Source organism: Theropithecus gelada, chromosome 12, assembly GCF_003255815.1.
Source record: "Theropithecus gelada isolate Dixy chromosome 12, Tgel_1.0, whole genome shotgun sequence".
Lineage (NCBI taxonomy): Eukaryota > Metazoa > Chordata > Mammalia > Primates > Cercopithecidae > Theropithecus > Theropithecus gelada.
Genome location: NC_037680.1, coordinates 95,200,843 through 95,219,432, shown reverse-complemented (window position 1 = coordinate 95,219,432; position 18,590 = coordinate 95,200,843). Strand labels below are relative to the sequence as shown.

Below are 18,590 nucleotides of genomic sequence, written 5' to 3'. Positions count from 1 at the left end.
TCTTTTTAAAAAGAGGTGGGCAATAGAATGGCAGGTGAGGGAAGAGAGAGTTCTGTTGTACTCCCCTTTTTTAAAAACATGGTTTCATTTAATGATCACAACAAGGTAGTTATTAACCTCATTTAACAACTGATGAAACCACAGGCAGACAACAGGCAGATTTACTCCTTATGCCACTCTGTAATGATCACCTCTAAAGATTCCTAGTGCAGATGCTACAACTCTTTGAACTTTTAATTTACTAATACATTTCTAAGGCTGTGGCTGATATGGAACTCAATCTAGTAGCACACATTGCTCACTGACAGGCAAGCAAATTCATCTATGACTTCCCTACTGGAGATTACCTTATTTGAAGCATTAACAATAATTGCAGGATACCAACCAAGAAAGCAGAGGTTAACATTTTTTGAGGCACAGACCCTTTAAGAATCAAATGAAGGGCCAGGCACGGTGGCTCAAGCCTGTAATCCCAGCACTTTGGGAGGCCGAGACGGGTGGATCACAAGGTCAGGAGATCAAGACCATCCTGGCTAACACGGTGAAACCCCATCTCTACTAAAAAATACAAAAAACTAGCCGGGCGAGGTGGCGGGCGCCTGTAGTCCCAGCTACTCGGGAGGCTGAGGCAGGAGAATGGCTTAAACCCGGGAGGCGGAGCTTGCAGTGAGCCGAGATCCAGCCACTGCACTCCAGCCTGGGCGACAGAGCGAGACTCCATCTCAAAAAAAAAAAAAAAAAAAGAATCAAATGAAGGCCAGGCGTGGTGGCTCATGCCTGTAATCCCAGCACTTTGGGATGCCGAGGCAGGTGGATCACGAGGTCAGGAGATTGAGACTATCCTGGCTAGTGCAGTGAAACCCCGTCTCTACTAAAAATACAAAAAAATTAGCTGGGCGTGGTGGTGGGCGCCTGTAGTCCCAGCTACTAGGGAGGCTGAGGCAGAATGGTGTAAACCTGGGAGGCGGACAGAGCTTGCAGTGAGCCGAGATTGCGCCACTGCACTCCAGCCTGAGCAACAGAGTGAGACTGTCTCACAAAAAAAAAAAAAAAAAAAAATCAAATCAAATGAAAATTGTGGATCCTTTCCTCAGAAAAATACACAACTGCAAAACCACAAAAACCTACACATAATTTTAGGGAGTTCACCGAGTTCCTGCAATGCATCCATGTACCCAGGATTAAGAATCTGTTTATCAAGCTGAAGAACAGGAAAGACCTCAATTTGCAAGTAACTACATGAGTATATAATTGGAACACACACTGGCGTGGGAGCCTGAAGTGGCTTCAAAACCCAGTTTTGCTTTTTCTAGAATTGTGTGACCTAGGATAAGTCACTTAACTTTCCAAACCTCAATTTTCTCATTGTTAAACTGAAGGAACTATATTAGATAATTGCCAGTCTCAGGCAGTTCTAAAATCTTAGAAATTACTTAGTTCTTAGTTGTGAGAGTCTAATCTAAGCGACTCTTTTCTAAAAAAATAAACTTTGATGTATAATTTGCATACAATAAAACTGAACTCATTTAAACTGTATACTTCAATAGATTTTCAAGAAATTTATACACCTAAGTAACAGTTACCATAGTGAAGATATAGATCCATTCGCCCCAAAGAGTTCTCTAATGCCCTTTTCAGTAAACCCCTTACTCAGCCTGAAGCAATCATGGGTGTTTTCTGCTACTGTAGATTAGGTCTGCCTTTTCCAGAAATTATTAATAGGCAGCAACATTTATTGAGCACACCATGTGTCAGGCACTGTGGATTACATCATTTTATTCTCAAAATTCTAAGAGGAAACAGGTTAATAGAGGTTTAACATGCTCAAGGTCACACAGTCAATATATAGCAGAATGAGACTGAAACTCCACTCTCTAGAATCGATGAGTTCTACCTGGTCTAAAGGATAGAAAGCACAAATACTCCTCCAAGTTGAAGAAATTACTCTTAAGAACCCAACAAAACTTTCTTAAATTTAATAGTGCCTTAGCACAGAACTCATTAACAGTTGGATTTGGATACACAGTGAGCTCAATTACATAGCTGGACACATAGAATCATCATGAGAAGTCTGATTTAGATTATGAGTTATCATCCTTAACACTTCCAAGAATAGGAAAAAAGCTCTATTGTACATTACCGTAGATTATTAATTGTAACCTGCTAGAGTCAACAGTCCTGGCCAGGCACAGAGACAGGCTCACACCTGTAATCCCAGGCCGAGGTTGGTGGATCACTTGCGGTCAGGGGTTCGAGGCCAGCCATGGTCAAAACAGTGAAACCCTGCCCCTACTAAAGATACAAAAATTAGCCTGCTGTGGTGACGTGTGCCTGTAATCCCAGCTACTCGGGAGGCTGAGGTGGGAGAATCGACTGAACCCAGAAGGTGGAGGTTGCAGGGAGCCAAGATCACGCCACTGCACTCCAGCCTGGGTAACAAAGCAAGACCCTGTCTCAAAAACATAAAATAAAATAAAAAAATAAAGTCAAAAGTCCTGTTCTTTTAATGAGTGTGTTAAAAAACTTTTACATTATCAAAATTTAGTAACTCTCCCTCCTTTTCTGTTTAATGATTTGTATATGGAAAATGTATTTCAAATGACACCTTTTTTTCCCCTCAAGAAAGCTGAACACACAGATAAGACATTTACCAAAGCAAGTTAGCAATGGTTAATTCCAAGTGTCACAAACACAGTGTACTGACAGTTTAAGTTGGTCTTCTATTTCTGAAAGATCTTAACACATAATGTGAAAAGTATAAAGATGTTTATAAGTTATTTTAAATAAAACACATTGACATTTATCTATAAATGGTAAAGAAAATGATTTCCTTCTGAGTAAACTAAAAAATTGATGTTGATGGTTTCTTAAACAGAAAATAGCCAAATTATCAATGTAACTTTATGTTTAAGTGTCAAAATGGCTGTTTATTTTCCTGCCAATAAATAAAGAATGGAATCAGACTGAAATACAGATTATTTTCCCAAGTCTGGAGATCAACATGTAGATTTGGGTGTCAGCACGGTATTCCAAGAAAATGAACTTTCTAACAGTGCTGGAAGTACTAAATTAGCTTACCTTCACAATTTTATAAGAGCCAGAATGTATCTTATTTTATTTTATTTATTTTTTTAAGACGGAGTTTCGCTCTTGTTGCCCAGTCTGGAGTGCAATGGTGCGATCTCAGCTCACCGCAACCTGTACCTCCCAGGTTCAAGCGATTGTCCTGCCTCAGCCTCCCAAGTAGCTGGGATTACAGGTGCATGCCACGACACCACGCTAATTTTTGTATTTTCAGCAGAGACAGGTTTCACCACGATGGCCAGGCTGGTCTCGAACTCCTGACCTCATGATCCACCTGCCTTGGCCTCCCAAAGTGCTGGGATGTCAGGCATGAGCCACCGTGCCCAGCCCAGAATGTATTTTTTCAAAATAACTTTTCAAAAATGAAAGTGAGTAAGCAAAGATAAGTTAGGCAATTTGCCTAAAGCTTCATCAAGAGACTCGGGAGGAGAAAGTGAATTAGATCCTTTAGAGTGCAGTGTTTTTTCTACTTGCCAAAGAGGAAGGCATCTGGGAGTCCATGACAGCTTCAATAAAAAGATGTAAAATAACTAATGATGCTGCTGGTTAGGTGGAAAGTGAGAGAAAGACAAGTGTTTGGGGATGCTAGAATTGTCGGTGGGAATCAGAGGGAAATTAAAAACAAAACAAAAACGCATCTCCTTTTTTTTTTTTTTTGAGACGGAGTCTCACTGTGTCTCCCAGGCTGGAGTGCAGTGGCGCGATCTCGGCTCACTGCAAGCTCTGCCTCCCGGGTTCACGCCATTCTCCCGCCTCAGCCTCCCAAGTAGCTGGGACTACAGGCGCCCGCTACCGCGCCCGGCTAGTTTTTTGTATTTTTAGTAGAGACGGGGTTTCACCATGTTAGCCAGGATAGTCTCGATCTCCTGACCTCGTGATCCACCCGCCTCGGCCTCCCAAAGTGCTGGGATTACAGGGTTGAGCCACCGCGCCCGGCCGCATCTCCTTAAAGGCTTACCTCTGGTTGTTTTACAAGCATAATATCCATTATAGAATACCTATGGCATGCAAAGATTTGTAGTTTTTTTTTTTTCCCCTTTGAGACGGGGTCTCACTATGTTGCCTAGGCTGAAGTGCGGTAGCGCGATCATGGCTCACTGCAGCCTGGAAAATTTTCAAACATATTTTGTAGAGATAGGTTCCTACTGTGTTGCCAAGGCTGGTCTTGAACTCCTGGCCTCAAGTGATCCTCCTGCCTTGGCCTCCCAAAGTGCTGGGATTATAGGTGTGAGCCTTTAATTTGAGAATTAAATTCCCAAAGCTGAAGTCTGAGAACAAGTAACATATCAGTGAATGAACCTAGCCAACCACTGAGCATTTTGTTATTCTTTCTTTTTTTTTTTTTTCTTTTAAAGATGGAGTCTTGCTCGTCTCCCAGGCTGGAGTGCAATGGCGTGATTTTGACTCACTGCAACCTCTGCATCCTGGGTTCAAGCGATTCTCCTTCCTCAGCCTCCTGAGTAGCTGGGATTACAGAAGCCCGCCACCACGCCCAGCTAATTTTTGTATTTTTAGTAGAGATGAAGTTTCACCATGTTGGCCAGGCTAGTCTCGAACTCCTGACCTCAGGTGATCCACCCGCCTTGGCCTCCCAAAGTGCTGGGATTACAGGCGTGAGCCACAGTGCCTGGCCGCATTCTGTTATTCTTATTTAATCTTTAGAATAATCCTGTGTGGTATTTCTGTCCTTATTTATCAGAGGAGACAAAAAAAGAAATTATGCTCAATGGTGGCAGTAATGAATATATGAAGATGTTAGGATGTATTCCATCAGGAATGACAACAGCAAGGCTGGGCGCAGTGGCTCATGCCTGTAATCCCAGCACTATGGGAGGCTGAGGCGGGCAGATCACCTGAGGTCAGGAGTTCGAGACCAGGCTGACCAACATGAAGAAACCCCGTCTCTACTAAAAATACAAAAAAAAAAAAAAAAAGAAAAAAAAAGAAAAATTAGCCGGTTGTGGTGGCTAATGCCTGTATAATCCCAGCTAGTTGGGAGGTTGAGGCAGGAGAATCGCTTGAACCCGGGAGGCGGAGGTTGCTGTGAGTTCAGATCTTGCTATTGCACTCCAGCCTGGGCAACAAGAGTGAAACTCCATCTGAAAAAAAAAAAAAAAAAAAAAAAAGAATCACAACAGCCTACTACACATTTCTAGCATACTACTACTCAAGAGTCAAAATTTAAGATACTTCCCATACTATCTCAAGTTTTCCTTCTACTGAATAATATCCTGCATTTACATGTGACTACATTCTCTCTCTCTTTTTAATAGACAAGGTCTTGCTATGTTGCTCAGGCTAGAGTCCAGTGGCCATTCACAGGTGCCTTCATAGCACACAGTAGCCTGGGACTCCTGGGCTGAAGTGATCCTCCCTCCTTAGCCTCCCAAGTAGCTGGGACTATGGGTACACAACACCTGGCTTACATTCTCATTTGGCAGTACTTTGTATCTTCCTAGCTGAAATGATGATTTACCTACTATTTAAAAAAAGAGATAAAGGCACAGATACACACTTTCATTGTTAGGCAGAAAGTAAGCATCTTCTGAAGTGGCTTTGATTATTCTGGGGACTGTTGCATGCATTAATTATGCTTCTCAAATTCCAGTGAGTTATATGTATCATTACTGTCCCTTTACCCAGATCAGAATAGTGCAGTTTGGTTCAATGGAAGGCATGAAGAATTGAGAATGAGGTGGTTCAACTTTTTATGTTTTAGTTTCCTCACTAGCTAAATATATCCTAGTGAATGAGTGGTATCAAGGAATTTGTCAGAACTGCTATGAGGTCCAAACATCATAAGCGAAAGTGCATCTAAAAGTTCAAATTTTAAAATTAATGTAAGGCATTGAAAATTTAAAGAAACATGTATTGAGTACTTATTATAAGTAATGTACTACAGCTTTAATGGTTGTTTAAAAGATGCATTAGAGAGCGACAGAAAATAAAAGGAATAGCTACAGAGTTTGGGAAGGCACAGGGAAAGCGTGGCTCAGTATCAAAGCTAAAATTCTGGAGAACACACAATCAGATTTTGAGAGATGGACAAGTCAACCTTGGAATAATTTCCCTTATTGGGGCCGGGCGCGGTGGCTCAAGCCTGTAATCCCAGCACTCTGGGAGGCCGAGACGGGTGGATCACGAGGTCAGGAGATCGAGACCATACTGGCTAACACGGTGAAACCCCGTCTCTACTAAAAAATACAAAAAAACTAGCCGGGCGAGGTGGTGGGCGCCTATAGTCCCAGCTACTCGGGAGGCTGAGGCAGGAGAATGGCGTAAACCCGGGAGGCGGAGCTTGCAGTGAGCCGAGATCCGGCCACTGCACTCCAGCCTGGGCAACAAAGCGAGACTCCGTCTCAAAAAAAAAAAAAAAAAGAATAATTTCCCTTATTTAACCTGTCTTTCCCTTAATAGCAGCACACTCATCTTTCAACTTGCGTTTCCCCACATTACATATATAATTTGGGAGAAGGAACAAAAAAGCTAGGGGAATTGCAACGACCTAATTGAGGTATAAAAGATACTCTCTACATTTAATAAACACTTAGAAACATTATGATAGGAGGCAGAGATACCAACAGCACTGGGAATGACGATGGAGATCAAATCTCAAAAAGCAGTTTTCTATAGCTTAGTCACACTTGGCTCAATTTTTCACTTTTTGTACTTAAAGGCATGGCAATTTTTGGTGCTTTATTTAGTAATTACGTCATTTTGCCTGATAATACAATTTCAGTACACCACTTTCCTTAAATCATTTCCCTTTGGTTAAACAGAAAAAGCAGAAATGGTCTTCGGGCAGGTGTGCTCAAATCAAATGATCTCCTTTCACCATCATGGCTATGTTCTTTCAGTGGTCACCTTCCCTTCAATATTCTTTCATGCAGCAAAGTATCTGTCTTTATCTTGTACTAGGAACTGTCCTGGCACCGGGGAAACCTTGTCAACAGGGCCCACATGATCCCTGTCCCTGCCTTCAAGGAGACAGACAACAAATAAGCGAATACAATAATTACACAGGGAACAAGGCTGTAAAGGGTACTCTACTAAAGTTAGAAGCTGCGGAACTAATTTGAAAAGGATAGTCAGGGAAGGCCACTCAGACAGATTTAGGCAGAGACCTGAAGAAAGACGGATTTGGATAAACAGTTTAAGGAGAGGAAGGAGAGTTCAAGGAAGAGGTACCAATTACATTCATGCTGTGTGTGTAAAGGAGGAGGGATAAGAAGAACATTCACTCTAGGCATAGAGACCACAAAGTGCATGTTGGAGAAGAAAAGCGCGTTGCATTGGGTTAGGTGGCCAGTGTAGCTGAAGCTTGAGGAGGAGACATAAAACGAGATTATAAACGTGGGTTAAGGACCACATCATACAGGGCCTTTGTAGGCTATGGCAAGGAGTCTAGATTTTATTTAAATGCCAAGAGAAGTAGGATTACTTCAGACAGCTGAATTACACTTTCTTTTCCGTTAAAAGATCACGCGGGTAAAACGAGATGTGTCGAGGAAAGTTTTAAACGCAGAGAACCTAAGTCAGATGCAAAAATTACGCACTTCTTCGGGCCTCAGGTTTTCCATAAGTAAAGCAAGTGGTTTGAACTAGAAGCCATTTCCTTCCCGCTGCGACGCGGTGAGTTCTGAGAGCGCGAGCCGCGGCAGATTGACCATGGAATTCCCCTCACCGACGCCGGCGCCCAGAACACAACTGGCGCCCTGAAACTGTTGGTCAGCTCAAAAAATCAATGAATGGCCTGCTACGGGCGCGGGACCAGGCCCTGGCGCCCGCAAAGAACGCGATGGGTCGCGCTGGAGGCCGCGAGATGCGTCCGGCGAAGAAATACAGGCCGGCTCCACCACAACCAAAGCGTGCCGAGGAGGGGAATCGGGGCCTCGTAGGTTGAGTACAGAAAAAATCAGACTAGGGACCCGACACCGGGAACTAGGAGAGAAGGCCGAAACGTGGGTCTGAGGAAGGATTCTGGTTCCAGGCCTGGGGACCCAGCCACTCACCGCAGCCGTCGCCAGGCTGTGCATGTTGTGAGCGGCCGCCGCTCTCCTTCCACAGCCGGACGCGTCTGACCCGCGTCCCCGCTTCAGCACCCCTGCCGCGGAAAATAATGAGCCGCCGTAGCCGCCATCCGCCTCCGGCTCGCTCCGCCCCCTTCGCGGCCCTCTGACCTCTCACCCCTGACCCCACCCACACATCCTCTTCCCGCCTCCAGGCCCTCGGCCTAGTTAACAGTCCCAGAGTATGGCCTTTGCCCCTTAAGATTTAGGATCGGAAGGACGTCCACGACCACTAGTCCCCGCAACTCCTGGCTTTCAGCAGATTTTTCCAGAGAGCGGCATGAACTCTGACCCTCCTCTAAAGGCCAGTGAACAGCGGGAAAAGATGGACAGTCCCGGGAAGACAACTATTGCGCATGCCCGACTGGGCTGCGTAGGAGGGAAATGGTGGGGGGGGTTCGAAATCGGGTGAAGCGGAAAGTGCGCGTGCGTACTACGGTCACGGCTAGGGCGGGGCTGCCCGGGCTAGGGCGGGGCTGCCCGGGCTAGGCCGCTCTAGGTGCTGGGGGGGCGGGGCGAGGGAGTGTGAGGGGCGGAGTTTTTGGCTGGCGCGCACGCGCCTGTCTGGTCGCGTAGAGTGTGCGTGCGTGCGTGCGTGTTTGCGTGTGGTCACAGTTCCCGCCATCAGCCGCTCTCCCTGACTAGGGGTAGCTAGCGGCCTCCCTCCTTTGGGTTCGGTATCCCTACTTCCATTACCCCCGGCTCCTCCCTCTCCGCGCGGGCTCCGTGCTTTCCGCGGGTCTGTCTGGGGGCTCCGGACCCTCGGCGCAGGTAAGGCGGGCCGGGGTAGCTTCTCAATTGAGCCGTTTTCCCTAGCACCCCCTCCCTCTGTGCGATCCGCCCACTCGGCGTTCACTCTTCTGGAGTTCGCCCTGCTGCTACTGAGCCCGCCCACAACCCCTCGACGCACCCCCAGCCTCACAGGTACTACCTTTGGGTGCATTGCCCCGGCTTTCCCCTCTCGTTTGACTTGGTCTCCACTGCCACTCTCTCCCTCCGAAACTCAAACCTGGCCCCTTTTCTCTGGGGCTGTTGTCCGCCACTTACCTTCTAACAGGGCCTGCTGTCTCTTCAGGTGACTTTCGTTACGGCATATCCATCAGGTCTTGGACATGATACTCATTCACTCTCTTGACCATTTTCACCTTCCTCTTGACCAGTCCTCACTGCAAAACATGAATTGTATTTTTGTTGTGCATTTCCTTGCTCCCATTTCTGGCCGCCAGATCAGGTAGTTAGATGTAACTATTTTAAGTCATGGTCCATGAAAGGAAATGATGATTGATGACAAAGTCCTGTGTCCTGGAGAGTTGTCCTAAAGTGGTTTTGGGGTAGTCCTCTCAAAATTTCAGCTCTGTATAAATTCCTTTATTGAGGTGGCAATTCCTGACAAGTGTCTAACTGGAAGAGATATCTGAGAGGTAATGTCAAGCAGGCAGTTGGATATAGTGGGTTGGAGATCTTAGGAGAGTTCTGGGCTGGATACGTAAATGTGTGCGGTATGTTTATGTGTATGTCATCTGCCATATTGATAGTAATTGAAGCCATGGATGTGGATGAAATTGCCTAAAAAGAGTATAGTGCTATAAAATAAAGGCGCCTAGGATGGAGCATTGAGGGATTCCTGATGTTTAATAACCGATAGAGGAGGATGCGTCTTGCAAACCATGAAAGAAGTCATCAGTAGTGTTGCATTGTGCTGAAAGGTAAAATGGAAGGAGGACTGAAAAACCCAGTGATATAAAAGTAATCGCTTGTTTTAAAGATGTTTGATGAAGTAAAATGAATATTTGGGTTCAGTCCTGCGTCCTCTTCTTTTACTCTTGTATTCCTCCCTAAGCTTTAAATTTGATCTATATATTGATGACTTAAAAATTGTTATTTCCAGCCTATTCCCTTTGTTTTCAGCCCCACATCTAGATAGCCAGCTGTCTGCTTGACATCTCAACTTGATTTTTTTCTTAGGAGTTTCAGATGCAACACAGACAAATCCAAAGCCTTGATCTTTCTCTCCGTATCCAAATTCTTTTTTCTCCAGTGTCCCATTTTATTAAGTGGCATATGACACAGGCTACACACTTGGGAGGCATTCTTGACTTCTACTCTCCAAGTTCTATCTATTCTACTTCCAATATATGTCTTGCATCTTTTTCTGTACATTTTCACTATCACTTTTCTAGTTTAAGCCACAGTCCTTTTTCACCTGGACTTGATTGCCTTGGCTTCCGGTATTATCATCTGTAAAATGGAAATAGTAATTTTCAGCCTATTGGATTGTTATGAGGATTAAATGAGATAACCATGATAAGCACTTGGCACAGAGTAAATGGCCAGTAAGCATTAATTGTTATTGTAATTGTTATAAGCTGATCAACTTCAATACTCTTCTATTTGGTTCCCTTATTTTCTTCTGTTCTTGCTCTTAGTCACTTTCTCAAAACCCAAACAAACCATATATGACTTATCCATTCAGTAGTAACGTATTTATTTGCTTAAAACCTTTTGGTGGATTTCCCCCTGCTAAGTGCTTGTTACATTTAGGATAAAATTTGGAATCCTTACTGTGGTTCACAAGACTGCATAACCTAGTTCTTGCCTGCTTCACTAACTTTACCTTCCTCCTCTCCTTCACTAAACTCTAGCCACATTGATTTTAATTTCCCTAGTCACATCAAGTTATTTTACAATTCAAGGCCTTTAGGGATGCTGTTTGCCTGAATTGTTCCAGCACCACCATCTACCAGTCATCTCCTTCTGCAGTTTTCAACTTAAGTGATACCTTCTCAGAGAAGCCTTCTTGATGTTATCTGTCCTCTACCCCAAGTCTTAATCTTAAGTCTTATCATTCCATGTATCTTGCTTTATATCATTTCTCAGAACTTGTAATTATTGTTATTATTTTTTGAGACGGAATTTCTGCTCTGTTGCCTAGGCTGGAGTACAATGGCATGATCTCAGCTCAATGCAACCTCTGCCCCCTAAATTCAAGTGATTCTCCTGCCTCAGCCTCCCAAGTACCCGGGATTACAGGCACCTGCCACCACACCCAGCTAATTTTTGTATTTCTAGTAGAGACGAGGTTTCACCATGTTGGCCAGGCTGGTCTTGAACTCTTGACCTCAGGTGATCCACCTGCCTCAGCCTCCTAAAGTGCTGGGATTACAGGTGTGAGCCACTGCACCCAGCCCAGAACTTGTAATTATATATTTACGTGTGTGATTATTTGAAGTCTGTCTCCTATTAGAATATAAGCTAGTGACCACTTCATTTTTATTTCTCAATAATTTGTTAAATAAGCTGGAAGTTGCTGTAAGAACCATCGTGTCTTTTGGAAGCACAAGCTTTCTGATATTCTTGTCATCTCATGACAAACCACATGGCAGAAAACAAAGGGTTTTCCAGCTTTGGATACTTTTACCCATTTTTATATCATAAAACCATTCAGATTTTAAACTTTTTGAATTGGAGACAAACTTTAGGTCAATTTTCCACTTTCAGTAACAAAACTAATTTTATCTCCTTTGTCCATTTGCTTTATGGATCTTTTTTAAGGAAAGAAAGCCTTCAAAAATCAGAGTAGTGGTTTGTATATTTTAACAACAGGTTAATCTTTAAGACCAGTAAAGATGAGATTTCCATAAATAAAGCAAAATTCCGCATTTAAGTCAGTTGTTGGTGAATGACAAAATATTAAAATATGGCCAGCCGCATTGGCTCATGTCAGTAATCTCAGCACTGTGGGAGGCCAAGGTGGGCGGATTGCTTGATCCCCGGAGTTTGATACCAACTTGGGCAACATGGCAAAACCCCATGTCTGTAAAAAAATACAAAAATTAGCTGGGTTTGGTGGCATGTGCCTGTGGTCCCAGCTACTTGGGAGGCTAAGGTGGGAGCATTGCTTCAGCCTAGGAGGTGGAGGTTGCAGTGAACCAAGATGGCACCACTGTATTCCAGCCTGGGTGACAGAATGAGGTTCTGTATCGAATTAAAAAAAAAAAAAAGAAAATATTAAAATATAATAATTTTTGTATGTGTAGAAAAGGACTTGTGTTGAAAAATAGGGAATTTAAAATGGAGATGTATGAATACCAAACACAAGTATTTGGATTTATTTTCTAGGTAGTGATGAGCTATTTAGTTTGGGAAGGTCCTAGCATCAATGGCAACCATTTAGCACTTACCAAGTGTTTGTTATTTTGTTGGAGTATACAATTAGAGTACACAAGTTCTGTGTGTTACCTCCCTGTCCCGTGCCCCACTTCTACCCCCCACTCCCACCTTAGGGAGAAAGTTAAGAAGATACCTAGTGCATAGTTTAGTTGATAAGTGGTAAAAAGTGTAGTTCTTTAGAAAGGATGTTACAGTGTAAAGGATTTGCTGGAGGTGAAACCCCAGAGCTGAGACTGGAAAGGGAAGGGGTTGCCATAATTCACTGATGAGGATGAACTGTGGTCGTAGTTAAAAATGTAGGTTCTGGCATTAGACATAGCTTTGTTTCTCGCTGACTTATTTATAAATTATGTAATGTCTCTAAACCTCAGTTTCCTCATCTGTGAAATAGAGATAATATCCCTATCACTTAGGATTATTGTAAAAATTAAATGAGATAATGCATGCATTACATTTAGCACTGCTGGGTAAATGTTGCATAATAAATATTGGGTTGCATAATAAATACTAGGTGGGATGACGGCATAGCGATGAGTTTCTGAATTAGAGTAGTAGCTATTGAAAATCTGGGATTTGAGTAGATGAGAGTGAGGATAAAGCTGATGCTAAGATTTCTTGCCTGAATGATGGTAGAAAGACAAAAGTAGGGAAGTCTGGGAGCTTTTTTTTTTCTTTTGAGACGGAGTCTTGCTCCTTCACCCAGGCTGGAATGTAGTGGCGTGATCTTGGCTCACTGCAACCTTCGCCTCCCAGGTTCAAATGACTCTCCTGCCTCAGCCTTCCAAGTAGCTGGGACTATAGGTGCGTGTCACCACACCCAGCTAAATTTTGTATTTTTAGTGAGAACACATTGTGATCTCAGTGTGTTCAAGATCACATTGGCCAGGCTGGTCTCGAACTCTTGACCTCAGGGGATCTGCCTGTCTCTGCCTCCCAAAGTGCTGGAATTACAGGTGTGAGCCACAGAGCCTGGCCTCTAGGAGCTTCTTAATGAAGTCATGGACTGTATCATCTTCACATCTATAAGCCTACCAGAGTGTCTTGAAAGTGCAGTAGCTTAATAAATGATTGTTTACTAAATGAACAAAGGAGTTTAAAGTTGGTGTTGTAGTATTCAGATAGGCAGTGAGAGATGTGCTGGTAGAACTTCAGAGAAAGTTCAGGCCTAGTGAGACCTAATTTGAGAAACAATGTTAGCTTTGAAAGAAAAGTGAAAGCACTAAGTTTACCCACCTTTTGAAATAGTATCAACATGTTATAGAAGTTTTAAGACTTAAGACATTATTATGTAACAATGTTTATAAAATGAACAAAGGACATATTCTTTTGTCACTGACTTCTTGGTTTCAAAATGTAGCAAGAATGAATAAACCAAGATACAAGTTGAACAAGGTGCAGGCTCATCCTGTAATCCTTCATTACACAGCAGATAAGTTCCTGAAGTTCCGTTGATCTTTTATGTGTGTCTCTGTGTGTTGTGCATCATATTTTAAATATTTTCATTAAGGTAATCTGTAGTTTTTAAATAACCAAGAAGTTAGTCTTTATTCTGTAAATGATCATTTACTTTTTTTTTGAGATAGAGTTTTGCTCTTGTTGCCCACGCTGGAGTGCAATGGCGTGATCTCAGTTCACTGCAACCTCCACCTCCTGGGTTCAAGCGATTATCCTGCCTCAGCCTCCCGAGTAGCTGGGATTACAGACATGTGCCACCACGCCCAGCTAATTTTGTACTTTTGGTAGAGATGGGGTTTCTCCATGTTGGTCAGGCTGGTCTCGAACTCCTGACCTCGGGTGATCTGCCCGCCTCCGCCTCTCAAAGTGCTGGGATTACAGGTGTGAGCCACTGTGCCCGGCCCACTTTCCTTTAAGTATTAATTTTGTATATTGGATTCTTTTTAAAAAGCACATTTTTATTTTCTTTAGCTGAGTTGATGGCTTCCGGAGAACTGGCATAGCTGCAGAATATGAGTAGCGTCCCAAGAAGAGTGCTTTGCCTTTGGCACAAGGATCAGAATAAGGGTGAATTGCTATTACATAGAGTTTTTCGGTAAAAGTCACTGAAAAGTAAGTAACGTTTTTGTTTTGGATATATGTTTCAAAGAGCATGCAATCTGGCAGGAATTGACAGTTATGTGTTTGTTTTGTAGTAATAGTTTTGTGCTTTGGCCATGCTTTCTTTACTACAGAATGTTCTCTGGATTAAGGATGTTTTTCTTTTTTTTTTTTTTTTTTTTTTTTTTTTTTTTTTTTTTTTGAGACGGAGTCTTGCTCTGCCGCCCAGGCTGGAGTACAGTGGCCAGATCTCAGCTCACTGCAAGCTCCGCCTCCCGGGTTCACGCCATTCTCCTGCCTCAGCCTCCCGAGTAGCTGGGACTACAGGCGCCCGCCACCTCGCCCGGCTAGTTTTTTGTATTTTTAGTAGAGACGGGGTTTCACCGTGTTAGCCAGGATGGTCTCGATCTCCTGACCTCGTGATCCGCCCATCTCGGCCTCCCAAAGTGCTGGGATTACAGGCTTGAGCCACCGCGCCCGGCCAAGGATGTTTTTCAAAGCAGTACCTAAAACGTGAACACTTAAATAAAAGTACAGGGCATAGAAACATTTTCGCCAATATTATTGCTTGAGCTTTCATGGAATGCTCAAAGTTGAACAGTAATTTTAATAATTGTGAAGATATTTAGAGAAAGAATCTCTGGACATATTTAAAGAATAATTCATTTGGCCGGGCGCGGTGGCTCAAGCCTGTAATCCCAGCACTTTGGGAGGCCGAGATGGGCGGATCACGAGGTCAGGAGATCGAGACCATCCTGGCTAACACGGTGAAACCCCGTCTCTCCTAAAAAAATACAAAAAACTAGCCGGGCGAGGTGGCGGGCGCCTATAGTCCCAGCTACTTGGGAGGCTGAGGCAGGAGAATGGCGTGAACCCGGGAGGCGGAGCTTGCAGTGAGCTGAGATCTGGCCACTGTACTCCACCATGGGTGACAGAGCGAGACTCCGTCTCAAAAAAAAAAAAAAAAGAATAATTCATTTTAATTATTTTTTGTCTTCTTAATTTTTTGCTTTAATAAGACAATTACCATTACCGAGTTTAAGGAAACCTTGTCTTTGTCTTAGGTTCATAGAAAGTTTAACTGTTACTGGATCATGCTTCATGCTGAAAAAGAAACTTAGTTTTTTACTCTTAACCAAGTAGAGCAAGCCCTGATAATATAATGAATGAGCAAATGTAGCTATCAATTCATTTAGTGCAAAACCAGGTAATGGACTAAATTGAGGCATTATGAAAAAGCTTATTATATTGGTTCTGCCAATTTTATTTCCTACATCTTTTATATAAAGCTTTTTAAAGAGGGTAATGTCTAAATTGAGTCTTGATTTTAGAGCCAGGAGAAGAAATTAAGGAGGGTTGGGGATGGGGAGAACACGTAAAAATCCTCTAGACATGACCTCTGTGTGTGCAAAGGTATAGTGGCACGAGAACATACAGATTTTTGAGGAAATTATAAGTAATTCAGAAGACTGGATTTGGGGGTTTTATTGGGAATAGACAGGTAAGCAGGGCCTGGCCTCTATGTCATGTTAGTGAGTTTAGATTTTATTGTGAGAACAAGTGGAGAGCTATTGAATGATATTAAGCAAGAGAGGGATATGATTTGATCTGCAGTTCATTATAAGGCTGTCTGAAAGGTGTAGGGAGGTAGAATTTTTTTTTTTTTTTTTTTCTGACACAGAGTCTTCGCTCTGTCACCCAGGCTGGAGTGCAGTGGTATGATCTCAGCTCACTGCAGCCTCTGCCTCCCGGATTCCAGCAATTCTTTTGCCTCAGTCTCCCAAGTAGCTGGAATTACAGGCATGCACCACCATGCCTGGCTAAATTTTTGTGTTTTTGGTAGAGACGGGGTTTCACCATGTTGGCCAGGCTGGTCTTAAACTCCTGACCTCAGGTGATCCACCCACCTCGGCCTTGCAAAGTGCTGGGATTACAAGCGTGAGCCACAGCTTCCAATCTGTGGAGGTAGAATTGATGGGACTCTACTGACTTTCCATCTCTAATCCAATACCTGTAATTATCAAGAAAGAAGCTAAAGACAAGTGTCCTGTTTCTGGCATGGGAAACTGGAGTAGGAGAGTGATGTATTCTTTGCAGCACTGAGTGGTGGAGTGGAAAAAAGTCTCAAGGATGTATCCAACAATGAAGTCACAAATTATAATTGCAAAAAAAGTATTACAGATATACATTGCTGGCCCAAGTTTCTGTAGCTCTGTAGCATTACTAGTTTGAGCAAAATGTCATGTTAACAGACAGTTCTATAAATATTTATGGACTTTATTACTTTGATGAATTCATATTACCTAGCACATTATACTAATATCTAAATCTGGCCATAGTAGGCACTTAAAAAATTTTAATGAGATGAGTGAATAATAATAGAGTACTTATGATACTTAACACCTTTAAACTCTCGAAAGTGTTTTCATATCGTTTCTTTTATCTTCAGTTATTTGCCATACAGTAATCAGAGACCTCCAACTAGGGGCCCCCAAACTGTATCCTGCCTGTAAGTGAGTTTTGTTTGATTTGTAGCTGTTAAAAATAAATTTCAATTCATTGCCAAAAATTAAAAATGGACAGTTTTACATAAATGTTTGGATGGCTTTATTTTCTTGAAAAGTTAGATGGTCTGGCAATGCTAGGTTCACTATTTCTATATGGTAATAATTGGCTAGATTGGGTAGCAGTTGTTCAAATTTTGCCTGCTTAAGTCATTTCTGTCACCTGCTAGCCCCTATAGATAGCTGAGTTAGTGACTCCTGTTAACATTGTATTTATTGAGGTCTTTGGAGAAGGAGGTATTATAGACATGGAATAAATTCAGAAAACAGACATTAATTCCATTAATATTAATAACTGCTGTCTGCTGAGTGCCTAGTATGTGTTATTTCATTCTACAACACTACAGCATTTGCTATTCCTATTTTGTGGTTGAGAAAACTTATGGTTAAAGAAGGTAAGTTACAAATTAGTAAGCGATAGGGCTGGCTGGCTGCAGATTTCTAGACCTAGCATCATTTTCCTTTATATACTGGCCTTTCTAGCTTTTCTAGTTGAGCTGTTTAGGCAAAGGTAATGTTTAATTGTGTTTAAATTATTAAATTATAAGCAAGAATCCACTTTAGAAGTAGTGTTTTTAAAGGTTTGAAATAGTATAAAATTTGATTTAGCAATTTTAGATGATTGCATGTTTATATAACACACTATTTGATAACATTCTCTGCTATAACTGTAATTTTATTTACTTGCTGACTTTTGCAAAAGCTAATTTGAAGAGTTTTACACATCCCATTATTGCTGTAAGTTTTAAGTTTTTTGTGTTTTTTTGTTTGTTTTGAGACAGGGTCTCACTCTGTCACCTAGGCTGGAGTTGAGTGGTGTGATCATGGCTCACTGCAGCCTTGACCTCCCTGGCTCAGGTGATCCTCCCATCTCAGCCTCTGGAGTAGTCGGGACTGTAGGAGCACATGACCATGCCAGGCTAATTTTTTGGTATTTTTTGTAGAGATGAGGTTTTTGCCGTGTTGCTCAAGCAATCTGCCCACCTCATCCTTCCAAAATTCTAGGATTACAGGCATGAGCCACTGCGCCTGGCCATTTTTTCTTTTTGGTTTTCAAATATTGCCTGACAAGCACCCAGCCATTTTTAAGTATTAAAAGGAGACCTGAATATTTGTCAAAGATAAAATTGGTAAAGATTCTTTCTAGGAATGGTAGTGTTAAATATAAATGGTAGGTGGTTCTTTGGAAGAGAGGTTTTTTGTTTGTTTTCTCTAGAGATTAAATGATTTTCTCAAATATTGTAATTCTGGAGATTGAACTAACTTGGTTATTTAAAAAAATTTTTACTCATTTAATGTCTTCTGTATATATGGGTATGCTTAGATTGCTCACTGTTAGAAGGAAGCGTTTGGTGATATACTTTGATGTTTTGGGAGGAACTCCATTCTAAGAAATGGAGTCAGAGGCCTGAATTTTGTTTTGTTTTGTTTTGAGACAGTGTCTTCACTCTGTTTCCCAGGCTGGAGTGCAGTGGGTAATCATGGCTCACTGCAGCCTTGACCTCCTACGATCAAGTGATCCTCCCACCTCAGCCCCTATAGAAGACTATAGGCGTGTATCACCATGCCTGGCTAATTTTTTTTTTAGTTTTTTTTTTGTAAAGATAGAGCCTCCCTATGTTGCCCAGGCTGGTCTCAAATTCCCAGG

The 18,590-nt window shown here is 42.5% G+C and overlaps 2 protein-coding genes across 5 annotated transcripts in view; one reads left to right on the top strand and one right to left on the bottom strand.

Moving 5' to 3' along the window:
- CNOT9 (CCR4-NOT transcription complex subunit 9) overlaps positions 1 to 8,502 on the bottom strand; it is a 30,907-nt gene extending 22,405 nt beyond the window's left edge. For both annotated transcript variants that reach the window (XM_025403918.1, XM_025403919.1), the window contains exon 1: positions 8,097 to 8,502. In XM_025403918.1, coding sequence (XP_025259703.1) covers positions 8,097 to 8,120 — 24 coding nt within the window. In that variant the 5' untranslated portion in view covers positions 8,121 to 8,502. The remainder of the gene's footprint in view (positions 1 to 8,096) is intronic.
- A 246-nt stretch (positions 8,503 to 8,748) lies between these two features.
- USP37 (ubiquitin specific peptidase 37) overlaps positions 8,749 to 18,590 on the top strand; it is a 125,752-nt gene continuing 115,910 nt past the window's right edge. Inside the window, exons 1-3 of one of the 3 annotated variants that reach the window (XM_025403914.1) lie at positions 8,749 to 8,924; positions 14,250 to 14,390; positions 16,828 to 16,891. The gene's annotated coding sequence lies outside the window, so the exon portion shown is untranslated. The remainder of the gene's footprint in view (positions 8,925 to 14,249; positions 14,391 to 16,827; positions 16,892 to 18,590) is intronic. The other 2 variants (XM_025403915.1, XM_025403913.1) reach the window with 2 other exon arrangements.